This window comes from Bos javanicus, chromosome 11 (assembly GCF_032452875.1).
Source record: "Bos javanicus breed banteng chromosome 11, ARS-OSU_banteng_1.0, whole genome shotgun sequence".
NCBI classification, from domain to species: Eukaryota; Metazoa; Chordata; class Mammalia; order Artiodactyla; family Bovidae; genus Bos; species Bos javanicus.
Genome location: NC_083878.1, coordinates 62,908,905 through 62,921,549, shown reverse-complemented (window position 1 = coordinate 62,921,549; position 12,645 = coordinate 62,908,905). Strand labels below are relative to the sequence as shown.

The following is a 12,645-nucleotide window of genomic DNA, read 5'->3' as shown; positions in this document are numbered from 1 at the left end:
GCGAGAAAGTCAAAATCACGGTTTCCATGGTAATGTTTAACTTGTCTGTGTCGTACACATTTCTCAAGAAATACATTCAACAGACTACCCAGTGATAAAAATTGCTCCACCGCCACACAGAGGTAGATTTCCCAATGAATTCCTCTGTTGTAACCAGCCCTGGTCAGGGAACTCAGGTCCTGAGTCCTGACCTCTGAAATCGGCATCTTTTTTGAAAACGGGAGGGGGGCGGGGTGGAATTCGTTTCTGTAGGATTGATTCCATCTCCTTCCTTTCTCCTTGTTAGATATATGTTGGGGAAAGGAGGAAAACGGAAGTTTGACGAGCATGAAGATGGGCTGGAAGGCAAAATCGTGTCCCCGTCAGACGGTCCGTCCAAGGTGTCTTACACCTTACAGCGCCAGACTATCTTCAACATTTCCCTTATGAAGCTCTACAACCACAGGCCCCTCACCGAGCCCAGCCTGCAAAAGACCGTGCTCATCAACAACATGTTGCGGCGCATCCAGGAGGAGCTGAAGCAGGAGGGCAGCCTGCGGCCCGCGTTCCCCGCCTCCGCGCCGCCCGCCGCCGCCGCCGCCGACCCGCTGGGCTCCAGCTCCCGGGAAGCGCCGCCCGCCTTCAGCCAGCCCGCTCCCGCGCCCTGCGAGCTGGGCGGCGCCGCGGCCCTGGAGGCCTGCCTCACCCCCGCCTCGCTGCTCGAGGACGACGACCCGGACACGTTTTGCACTTCGTCGCCGGCCGCCCCCGCCAGACTCGCGCCTCCCGCCCTCCTCCCGCCGGAAAAGGACAGCTTCTCCTCCGCCCTGGACGAGATCGAGGAGCTCTGTCCCACATCTACCTCCACGGAGGCCGCGGAGGCCGACGGCCCGAAAGGGGACTCCTCCTCCGGGGGGCCCGGCGCGCCTCAGAGACCCGAGGGGCTGCAGGAGGGCGGCCGGCCCGAGGACCCGAAACTGATGGACTCCCTGCCTGGCAACTTTGAGATCACCGCGTCCACGGGCTTCCTCACAGACTTGACCCTGGACGACATCCTGTTCGCCGACATTGACACGTCCATGTACGACTTCGACCCCTGCACGTCCGCGTCGGGGACCGCCTCCAAGATGTCCCCCGTATCGGCCGATGACCTCCTCAAGACGCTGGCCCCCTACAGCAGCCAGCCCGTCGCCCCGAGCCAGCCTTTCAAGATGGACCTCACCGAGCTGGACCACATCATGGAGGTGCTGGTCGGATCCTGAGCCCCGGGGCCCCCGCACCTGCTCCCCACCCCACCCCCCGCACCCCGACAGCTCTCCGCACTGTGCATGCACCCTTGCTTGCCTTTTTCTGAGAAGAACATTCTACAAAAGGATCACACTAGTTTTTGCTTTGAGCAGAGTTGGAGTGCCTTCATCCAAGTATGACCACTTTTAATATGCTTTTTTTGAGTGGTTCCTCAGAGACCTACTACCCGGGAATAAGAAAGAATACATTTGAAGACGATGTGGCTGTGTTGAATGACAAAAACAGTTCAAGTGAAGCACAAGGAATAAGTTGGGAAAGCTGTAAATTGCATGTGCATATTTGTCTATTTTTTCTATAAGTTTTATTGCAAGAGTTAAAAAAAAAAAGAATATATATATATATTATTTAGATAATCTCAGTACCTTTTCCGGCATTTTCGCCCTGTATAGGTTGACTTGGCAATTCAGCCTTTTTAGAGGCATTAACTACTCCTCGTAAGTGTTGCATTTACATGGCTGTTTAGAAACTGCTGCCCAAATTTATTTTATATTTTTGTACAGATTCTGCAGTTTATGATATTGTTTTTCTAAAAACAAATGCTGTTTATACATATGAGATAGCTATTTTGATAGGATTTGCTCACATAGTTCCTGCAAACTTCAGATGTACAAGTTGCACTTGTACTTTTATAGAGTTGTAATGTTTTATATGTGTTTGGTGCAAAGAGAAAATTGGATCAAATCAATCCGCAGTTGATGTCCCCAGATGCAAACACACACACACACAGCGCTTTAAAAAGGGCCAGGAGATATCACACCCAAATTTCATGAGCACTGACCCCCTGGCATGAACACCTGCCAGCACTGTGACTTCCAAAGCCAGAGCCACGTGTGCTCATCAAGCTTGCATTAAGCAGTTGGCGGGAGGCAGCCATGGAGCTCCGGGTTTACATGATGGTTCTCTTTCGCTCACTCTCTGAAGGGGAAGGCTACCAAGTATTCTATTTATGCCAAGTCTGCGCTTTTAATTGTTTTTATTTTTTTTTAAACAAAACCCCAGATCTTTCCGTTTTTGGCATAATTTTTATGAAGACCTGAAATTTTACACACGAACAGAATTTTATGAAAAGCGACCAACCTCTTCATGGAACTAAACCCTATTGCAATGTTTAGGGCTCACCAAGAAGGAACTCTTCCCCCGGAAGGCATCCATCATGTTGCTCAGTTGTCTTTTCCGGCTTCCCTTCCCTAGAGCTTTCATTCCCTCTGTTGCTAAGTGCTGAAAATGGCACCGTCACGATCACCACAGTGAGCCTGACTCTCCTCGGCCCAGCCTGGGATGCACTCGTGTGACGCCCATGGCTCTTGAACCAGGAGTTGGCCCCGTTACATCACGGCCTCTTATCTGGTTGCTTTCTCGAATCAACTGCTTTAACTTCACTTTACAAGGCTGTTTTACCCAAATACACAGGACTGTCTATGCATGTCCCCCTCTGCCCCCACTTTGCCATCCTCTCTCTGCCAGGAGAACTAGCTTTTTATTCCTAGTGATCTACTTTTAATTTTAGAATGTTTGCGATGTATCATGCTTGTTGCCGAAATTGTTTATGGCCTTTCTGTCTCAGTTTTTTCTTTTCTTCCGATGGTACTTCTGCTGGTTACAACCTATATTGTTGAAACGCAGATGGCTTCTTTAGGAGTAACTTTTATATTTATTTAAGAATTTTTAAATTATGGGATTTGTGTTGTTGTTGTTGTCTTTGTTGTTGGTCATTTGTCAATATTCAGTCACCAATTCTGCTCACTTCTTGCCATGGATAAAATTGAGTCTTTCTGGCCAATTAAAAAAAGACAGCTTTATAAAATGGCACTTTATACAAGCCATAGATAGTTTTATTTTTATAATGCACATGGCAAAGCAAATACATTTGTGATGAAGGAACTGCTCATCTAAGCAGAAGATTCGTGTATGATATGATTAAATCTTTCTACATTCTGATTTACTCCCCCCTACCCCAACCCCCCCCCCCACCTAAATGTGTTTTTAAAGGCTAATTATCAACTCATTCAGGCAGTGAGGAATCGATCAAATTGCACTGTTCTCCTGTAAGCACCCTCCACCAGACACCTCTTACTACTACAGATGTGTCATTCCCTATAATAGGACCAGGGACCACATAGTTAAGGTGAGGGTTTTTGTAGATGCTTCCAGTGTCACTGTGCCTGTCCATTTGAAGCGCTTCCTTTTCCTGTAGAGAACAAGACCGCCCAGACGCCACGCTTCTGCTAGCTGGAGGACCCAGCAAACCCTCCACATGCCGCACACAGACACATTCGTGTCCGTGCACAATAGTGTTCATTATCCCGGACAATAACAGGGTAAGGCAGCTGATTTGCCATTGTTAAAAACTGATTGATAGTAACTTAGAACAACTGTACTTTGGTTGGATTAGCAAATTGTGTGTTTAAACAAGTCCCATATGTTGGGCAGCAGTTCAAATAAGCACTGCGAAATGTTGCCCACACGTGGTTCTCCCACTCTCCCGCATTGATAAGGCTGGGCTTCAGGATCAAAACAAAAACCCCCAACAGCAGCACGCAAGTGCTTTTTAACTCTGGATACCCTTGCCATGAATTCTTGGTATTCAAGGTCTAATGAGGAAGAACAAGGGAAGTTAGTGGCCCTTTTTCGAAAGAACAAAACCACCAAGTGTTCCAGTTATCTTTGTGTCTTATTTTGACAAAGCGATGTCCCAACAGGGAAGAACGTGAGCCTGTGTGTGATCTCCGAGCCCCAGTTCGAGCGTGGGACGTGTGTCCACATGCCACCGGTGGCAGTGCCTTCCCCCTCCTGAAGGACACCACATGGGTTTCAGAGTCAGGCAGGCAATGTGAGGTGCCTTTACGAGAGCGACATGCTGGGTGGGGCTGGGAGAGGACAATTATTGACAGTGATGTGCAATGAAGTGACAAGATGAGAGCAGAATAATAAGAGCTTTGAATTTGAAGTGATTTTTTTCATAAGTTATTTATTCCTTTTTTTTTTCTGTGTAAATATATTTATTTTACTGTGGAGCTCTAACAACATCTGGATGGTAACATGTGCAGAATGTAAGTAGGAATGTATTCTGTAGGAATGTCAATCTGTACTAGAAGGGGGTCTGAGCCAGACCCCTGGGTCTTCTCATCGTATGCACAGTCCACATTCATTTTTACTCTCTTCTCTAAAATATGGGTCTATTTGAAATATGCAAAAGGTATGGATGAGGAATGTTTTAATACCTCCAAATTTTTAAGAAAAGCATCAAAGGGTTGATATTTTTTAACTTTTTTTAGTCGCACTTTCTCTCTATGACAGAAGGGGCAACCATACCACTGACACCCTCGTTCACACCAAAGGGTGAGAACTAGCCAAGCCACCTCCACCGGAGGAGTGTCTTTCTCAATTGTGCTGTTTATTGCCATAGCCCCTCAGAGTGTCCCAACTGCCCTGAGATCAATCAAGGAAAATTTCTTAAATAAATAAACTCCAAAGAGCCAAGTGTCAACTTACGGATCATTTTTAAAGCTTAAATTTATTAACCACCCTTGGTGGTAAATAATGAATTATGAATCTGCAGGGCAGCCTTCTCAGATGACAGATGTTAAAAAAAAAAAAAAAAAGAAAACCAACCAGAGAGAGAGACTCTACGTTGTGCAGCGATTGTTATTCTCTATATGAATTGTCTTAATTTCAAAATCTTGCTGTTACAAATTGAACCTTTATACACTTTCTGAAAAGAATTGAAAAGAGCATATTTAACCTTTTCTGGCTGTAAATGGTTAACTTCCTGTAACTGCCAGTGGCAGTGAGGTGTGTGCGTCCTGCTTATGTACAATTGTTTTCAGGGCTTCTGAGAATGAGTCTAAATGGTTCTTGAAAATTAGCCAGGATCAAGTACTATTGCAAACAAAGCCAGTAAAAATTGTGGATGTCTTTTGGGGATAACAAGTTTGGAAGAGAAGTGCGGTCCATACAACCAAGATTTGGAACAGATGTACATAGCAACATGTTTGGTGCATGGTTTTTGAGGAGGGCTTTTGTCAAAAAGGAGGTGTAACCTTTCCCCCACAGACCTGAGAGCTGTGCCTTTTCTATGCAATATTACAGACGTTACATCAGAACCCAGATGGTTGTATTCACATGTAGGTTTGGGCTGTAATCTGAACAATTGGACAGATTAAATGTACATGGAAATGAGCAGTCTTACTTTTGTAGTTTTATATTATACAATAAACAGTTAAAAGATGAGAGAGGTGTGTTTGCAGTTTCCTTCTGCCTGGAGTACAGCCAGCTTGTATGTCACCGTCTGCCCGTGTCGGTGAATGGTGCCCCTCCCACCCCCCACTGCCTCCCCTCAAGTTGGTGCTATCACCGTCTCCCTCTGTCTTGTCTCAGAAGCACTTTTCTCTGTTGGTTCTCCCACTGCCCCTTGGGTGCTTCTCAAACCTCCTTCTCCAACTCTTTCTAACATTGGGTTTTTCCCAGGGTTCAGTTGGTGACTCAGCTCTTTGCTGAGCCTCTACTCTGCTTGTTTTCCCAAGGGTTCCTAATCCATCCAGGACTCTGAAAACTTATTTCCAGCTCCTACCTCTCTCCCAGCTTCCCTGGTGGCTCAGACAGTAAAGAATCTGCTTGCAATGCCGGAGACCCGAGTTCAATCCCTTGGTTGGGAAAGTCCCCAAAAAAGGGACTAGCTATCCACTCCAGTATTCTTGCCTGGAGAATTCCGTGGACAGGGGAGCCTAATGGGCTACAGTCCATGGGATCGCAAAAGAATCAGACAGGACTAACACTTTTACTTTTTCACCTCTCTCCTGAGCTCTGGACTTCAGCCAAGCTTTGCCATCTCATACTCAGTACATCTAAAACAGCCTCATTTTCCCAACAGGGCTGGTCCTTCCTCTTTGGGCCTCTCTTTGGCCTCATCACCCTTCTCCTAGGTGTATTCCAGCAGCTTCCTTTCCGAACCTACTACAGCTTCTGCTTCCCCAGCTCAAGCCATCTTCCCCCTTCACCTCCAATTATTCCACCTGCTTCCTAGCTGCTCTTCACCGCCGTTGGGTCATTTCTCTAACACCCTTGTGGCCAGGTTTGGCGTGCCAAAGCACAAGTGGTTCACAAATTTGTTGCACATCCTCTGGCAGCACCACCCCCCATTTATACAGTCTAGCTCCCCTCTGGCCCCTTCCCCGTCCTCCATAGGGTCGTGGGGGAGACCCAGTGCTATCTCCTTGGCAGCTGGGCCATCTTGGAGGGAGTCATGGGATGCCAGCCTTATCTGCTCTGGGTAGTTTTGGGCCACTCTTGCCAGCTGGTGAGGGAATGGGGCTGGAAAATGAGGGTTCTGGTCAATCAGCCATGGAATATGGTGGCAATTGGGGAGCACTTGAGAGCTGGTATAGGTTGAATTGTGTCCTCAAAAAAAGATCTGTTAAAAATTCTGACCCTCAAGACCTTAGAAAGTGACCTTAATTTGGAAGTAATTTTACTATTTTAACTTTAAAATTTATCAAACTTAAATGAGTCAAGTTGGGTGGGTCCTAATCCTAATGACTAGTGTCCTTATTTTTAAAAGGGGAGACTTTGACACAAGCACAGAGAACAAACACCCTATGAAGATGAAGGCGGAGATCGGGGTAGCATGTCAACACACCAAGGAACACCAAAGATTGCCACCAAACCACCAGAAGCTGGAGGGGGCAGGGGTGGCATGAACAGATTTCTTCCTCAGGGCTCTCAGAAGGGACTGACCCTGCTGACACCTCAGTCTCTGACTTCTAGCCTCCAGGATGATTTCTATCGTTAAGGCCACTCTGTGTTACGGCAGCCCTAGCAGACTCACAGTGGGGAGAACAGGCTTAGCTCAATTCAGACAGCCCGGTGGAGATGCTCATTAGGGCACTAGAAATAAGAGGCTGCTGCTCAGTAGAGAGGTTTGTGTCTGGAACATGAGCATCTGCTACTAATTAGAGATGGGACTTGGGTGACTCGTTCAATTTCTGTGCTCCCGAGGAGGAGATAGTCATGGCTACTAAGTCTGTTGGAAGATGTCGACAGGGCAAGAAAAATGCAAGCTGTGGATGTTGTCCATCCTCTCGTGCCTCCACCTGCACCAAGTGCAGTAAGCACTCAGAACATGTGTTGAATTGAAAAAACAAACAGGGACTTCCCTGGTGGTCCCGTGGCTAAGACTCCACGCTCCCAAAGCAGGGAGCCCGAGTTAGATCCCTGGTCAGGGAACTAGATCCCACATGCCACAGCTAAAGATTCTACATGCCACATCGAAGACCCAGCACAGCCAAATAACTAAATAATATTAAACAAACACTGTAGTTGATTCTTCTCTCCAGAGGAGAGAAGCACAAAGCCTGATCTTCCTTGTCTGGGTCCCAGACCCACTCCCATCCGGCCCTCTGGTGGCCCCTGTCGCCAGCACAGCATGCATGCTCTTGCTTGTGCCCCCAGACCTACTGTAGAAGTTTCATCCATTACCCGCAGGCCAAGCTTAAGTGCCTGCACAGGAAGACTCCTCCTTTTCTGGAGGACTCTGCCTTTGCAAAGACACTTAGCAAGGCCAACTGTGTCTCAGGCTAGCTTCTGAGCTACCCGCTGCTACCTGTACAACTGTGCAACTGTATTTCCTGTGCTACCCCCTGATGTTTGGGAGAGCAGTCACCTTGTTGATGTTCATCTCTGACAGAGGCCAGCAAACTTCAGCCCTTGGGCCAAATCCTGCCCGCTGCCTGTTGGTGTGAGTTTTATTGGAACATGGCCACAGTTGTCCGTGTGTATTGTCTGACTGCTGTCCGAGTGCAATGGTCACAGAGACCGTATGGCCCTCAAAGTCTGAAATATTTGCTCTTTGGCCTTTAACAGAAACAGTTTACCAAGCCTTGATCTTTACAAGCCACACAGTGCTTAGGACAGAATCTGACCATAGTTGAGGCCAGGCCATAGCCGTTTCATTCAGGGTCTTAGACCAGGACGTCTAGAAAGGGGTCTGGAAATTGGCACAGTACAGGGGTTGGGAGTCAGTGCTGGAGGGGAGGTTTGAGGGTTACAGAGGGCAGGGGAGTCAGAAAAGTCACACAAAAATGGAATCTTCTGAGGGCTTAACACCTGGGGAGGCTTAGATGTGGACCTTCTGGCCAAAGGGCCCCATTTTACAGATGTGAAAGCTGAAACCCAGAGAGGGGAAGTGACTCTTGTTTATGACAAGAGAATGTAGTGTGAGGGTTCACGGTTTTGCAATCAGACTGCCCGAGTTTGAGTCCTGCCTCCATCATTGATGGCCTATATGTGACCTTGGACAAGTTTTCGAACCTGCCTACACCTCAGCTTTCTCATCTGTAAGATGAGGGTCATAAGTGAGCTTATCTCATGAAATGATAGAGATCACATGTGAAGCACAACAGGTCTAGGGCATTAAAAAAAAAAGAAATCCTCAAATGTTATCTGTAGCAAACATGGCAGTGACAAGGCTAAAATCCAGGCCTCCTCTTGATGTGGGGTTTTAGGTCAGGCCTTTAAGCAAACCTGGGTTCTCTTAATATTGAAAGCACGATTTACGGGAGCACCACCATCTCCCTAACACCACACTTGTCATCATGGCATTCAGTTGTGTATTTACTGAGGACACTGTGCTCCAAGCTTGTATGACAATATGGGGTCCCAGAGTCCCTATTGTCTCTTCTGTCTTTGCTTTTAATGTACATTTGCTCATTTGCGAGAGGAATCTTAGCTGAATTGGGAGGTTCGGGATTACCACTTGCTGAGCACTCACACAAGCCAGACACCACTGGGTGCCATGTGCATGATCTGGTGGACTCTGCCCGAGCCCTTTCAGGTTTATCTGGCCACCTCCACTTTATAGAGGAGGGAGTCTGGACTCAAAGAGGCTAAGCAACCTTCTGAAGGTCACACAGCTGGCACATGGCAGAGCCAGGATTGCAGGCTGGGCCTCTCTGACCCTTATAACCCCTTCAGCACACTCTCCTATCACCCATCGTCACTGCTGGTGTCATTCCAGCTAGGCAGGTGCTGCCTGGAGGCTGAGCAAAGTGAGGGAGTCAGGAGATGGTGGCCCAATCAGAACTTCACCTCTGTCACTTGCCTGACCTTTGGACAAGCCGCTTCTCCCCACCTCTTCTCCACAGGGGTATGGCTCCCTCCCAGCACACTGAGGCACTACCCTGAGGGACAAGAGAGAAGGTGTCCCAGTGGGGCCAGAAGTGAACCAGGAGTTGGGACTGCTTTAACAGGGCTGAAGACGCTGTGTGACCTTGGATCGGCTGCTTCTCCTCCCAGGGACTCGGTTGGCTCAGTGGCCAAGGAAGGAGGCAGGACTACGTTCATGCCACATGCTTTGGGCTGTGCTTCTTCCTGGCTGCAAGTTGGAATCATGGGGGCCTTCGCCAGCATCCCTGGGCACAGAGCCCCAGGCCTCGAGAGTTTACAAAACCACTCAGGTGGGAGGAGCCGCTGCGCTCAGTCCCCCAGCACCAGCCTTCCCAGCTGCTGGGTGTGCATGACCACGACCGGGGAGGCGCACACACTGGCGCCATCCCTGGAGCTGGGAACCCCCTTGTAGCAGGCTGGCTGCTCCAGCCCCACAGCCGGCCTGCTGCCTCCTTCCCATCCTCCTCCCCCCCTCCCTGGGCAGGGAAGCCAAGCTGCCAGCTGCTAGCAAGGCCTATTGTTCAGCAGTGACAAGAAATGGCTGCAGGAGCCCAGGCCCCAGGAAAGGCTCGAGACAGTAAGGGGGAGGGGTGGGCCAAGCTGGGGAGATGTCTTCTCGGGGTTTGGCCTGCCTGCCTGGAGAAGCCAGAGCACAAACACACCCAACAGACTTCTTCACACTTGTCTCCTCGGGATGTCATCACCGGAAGAAGTGCGTGTCGCTGTTCCTGTGTGTCAGCGTTGCCGAGTCAGGCTGCCTCTACTCGAGGATTTATGGTCACTTATCTCCCAGCTGAGTGCTGAAAACGGTGCCAGGTGGCCAAGTGCTTTGGAAATGCTGTTGTTCGAAGTCAGTCCAATCCACGCGCTCATGTGGAATGCTGCCTCCTTGGGCCTGGAGAGGTTCCAGGGAAGGCGACAGTCATCCTGGACGTGTGTGTGTGTGTGTGTGTGTGTGTGTGCGCGCGCGCGCAGTTTAGCAGTGTAGGAAGCATTTCACATACATTTGTGCTGTTTGATTCTCAGGACAAATCAGGAGTGGGCGGCAGTGGAGGGAGGCTAAGCTTGCTCGGGAAAACTGAGGTACACAGAGGGGCAGGGGTTCCGGCCCAGGCTCTAAACGCCTACCTTTATTACCTTCTGGTGCTTCTGAATTTAAAGAAACTGGCCTGAAAGTTAACTATGAAAAAGAAGGGTCAACAGCCTACCTTGGAGCTTGGAGTCACAAATCTCTTAGAACTTGGTAACAGACTCACTAAGAGCTGCAGCCATTAGGAGCTTCCATTCAGTCCTTTCTGTCCCTGAGAGTCTTTCTCCCTTGCCCCCACTGGCACACACTCTCCCAATGTTGAGGGGAGCAGAAGGGGCTTAGCTAAGGGGGCACCAATGCCCTTCCTCAGTTCTCAGCTGTGAGGCTTACCTAACTGTGACTCCTGGAGCCAGCCCAAACACTCAGCCTAAAAAGACCCGCACTTGGAAGGTCAACCAGCTTATGGACAAATGCTGAGTCCTCTACTCGCCCCAAACCCAACTGCCGTTCACAGGCCTTGCGGATGTCGACCTTCTGCAGCAGTCCTGCCCCTGCGCTGGCTTCTCTCTACCTCCCGGGACTCCCCCAACTCCCTCCCACACTCCTCCGTCTCTGACTTGAAGCCTCTCCCTGCTGCCTTCTCCTCCTTTCGGTCTCTCCCTGCCTCCGTATGTCTCCTACTTTACTCCTTGGAAGCCATCTTTGCTGCTGCAAACTCTGCTGAGGACACCGCCTTTCTGCCCTGGAGTCTTCCCCCTCCTCTTAGGTCCAGGGAACTGGGCTCCAGCTTCTGGGCTTTGAGGCAAGCCTAGCGGGATCAGAGGCTCCAGGGCTTGGGTTTCTTGAAGTCCAGGACCTCTGAGTCACCAGGCAAGGGCCCTCAGAGTGTCTGAGCAGGGCTCCCCTGCTGCTCCAGGGCCCTGAGTACCTGGCTTCGCCATCTGGGGCCATCCAGACTCCCAGCTGCGGGTCAGTGGGGATAAGAAGTTTTCCAGCTGTTTTCCAGGTTGGCCTGAGCAGCTCCGACTGGCCTGAGTCCAGCTGGGCCGTGGGTGTGGAGGGAGTCTCTAGGCAGAGAGGAAGGGCTCCCTGGGCTGGCTGAGCTTGTAGGGTGCGGGGGCAGGGGGCCGGCAGAGGGGGGCTGTGATGAAGAGGTTGGGGGCTGTGCCAGCAGGGAGTGGGCAGTGGAAGAGGCTTGGGTCATTTTTCTAAGGGGCCCTCAAACCAACTGTGCAGCGTGGGCAGGGGCTGCTTGGGACGCTGCACGGGGGCCGACAGGTACAGGGAAAACCTGTGCCCACAGGAAGATGGAGGTGGGGCTGCTTTCTTCTGTAAAACACCTTCTCTCTGCTGGACACTGGACTAGGTCTTCTCTTGGCCACCCACTCACAAACTCAGGCAGGGAAACTGAGGCCCAGGAAAGCTAAGCAAGTTGTCCAAGGCAGCACAGTTGGTATGATATTTGGGGTCTGCGTGTACCTACAGGCCTCTGTTCAGCAAGACACGGACACGTCACACTACTGCTGATGGGGGCCTGGGCCACACTGTGGGCCGTGGTGGAGACAGTGCCATGAAAAAGCTTGTCTAGCTGTCTTGGGGCTGGCTCAGAGTGGCATGATCTGTCCCCTAAATCCTAGCGGTCTGCATCCCCAGCCTGCCAGACCCCTCAGTTTGGCTACAGGGAAGAATCAGATGGGCAAAAGAAACTTTGGAGGCCAAAAGAGCTCTTGCTCACTGATATTGTGGGTCATAGCAAACAGAGGAGAGAGCTCTTTATAGCTGGAAGTGATCTGCAAGCTTGTCTAATGGTGGAGGCTGCAGGAAGACAAAGCTGGGGCAACTACAGGTTAGGGAGCCCTTGGACTTTCATTCAATTCACCTTTGTCCACTAGTCCCTCAGTATCCTCATCACAGCAGATGGTGCCTTCATTCCTAACAAGCTTCCGGGAGATGCTGGTTCATGGACCACACGTTGAGTAGCCAAGTGTGCGATTACGTCACTCTTGCGCTCCGTCGACTTTCTTGGAATAAAATCCAAAGTTCTTATCGTGACTTTTGCAGCCCCTGCTACTTCTCCAACCTTACATCTCTCCTCTCTCTGTTCTCTCCTCTCTCTGTTCACTTTGCTCCCACGGCCCACGGCCTTTTGCTCCTACAGCATGCACTGC

At 49.9% G+C, this 12,645-nt stretch overlaps 1 protein-coding gene across 4 annotated transcripts in view; it reads left to right on the top strand.

The window, feature by feature from the left end:
- SERTAD2 (SERTA domain containing 2) overlaps positions 1-5,517 on the top strand; it is a 116,219-nt gene extending 110,702 nt beyond the window's left edge. For all 4 annotated transcript variants that reach the window (XM_061432795.1, XM_061432797.1, XM_061432796.1 and 1 more), the window contains one exon: positions 287-5,517. In XM_061432795.1, coding sequence (XP_061288779.1) covers positions 287-1,241 — 955 coding nt within the window. In that variant the 3' untranslated portion in view covers positions 1,242-5,517. The remainder of the gene's footprint in view (positions 1-286) is intronic.
- The last annotated feature ends 7,128 nt before the right edge of the window (positions 5,518-12,645 follow it).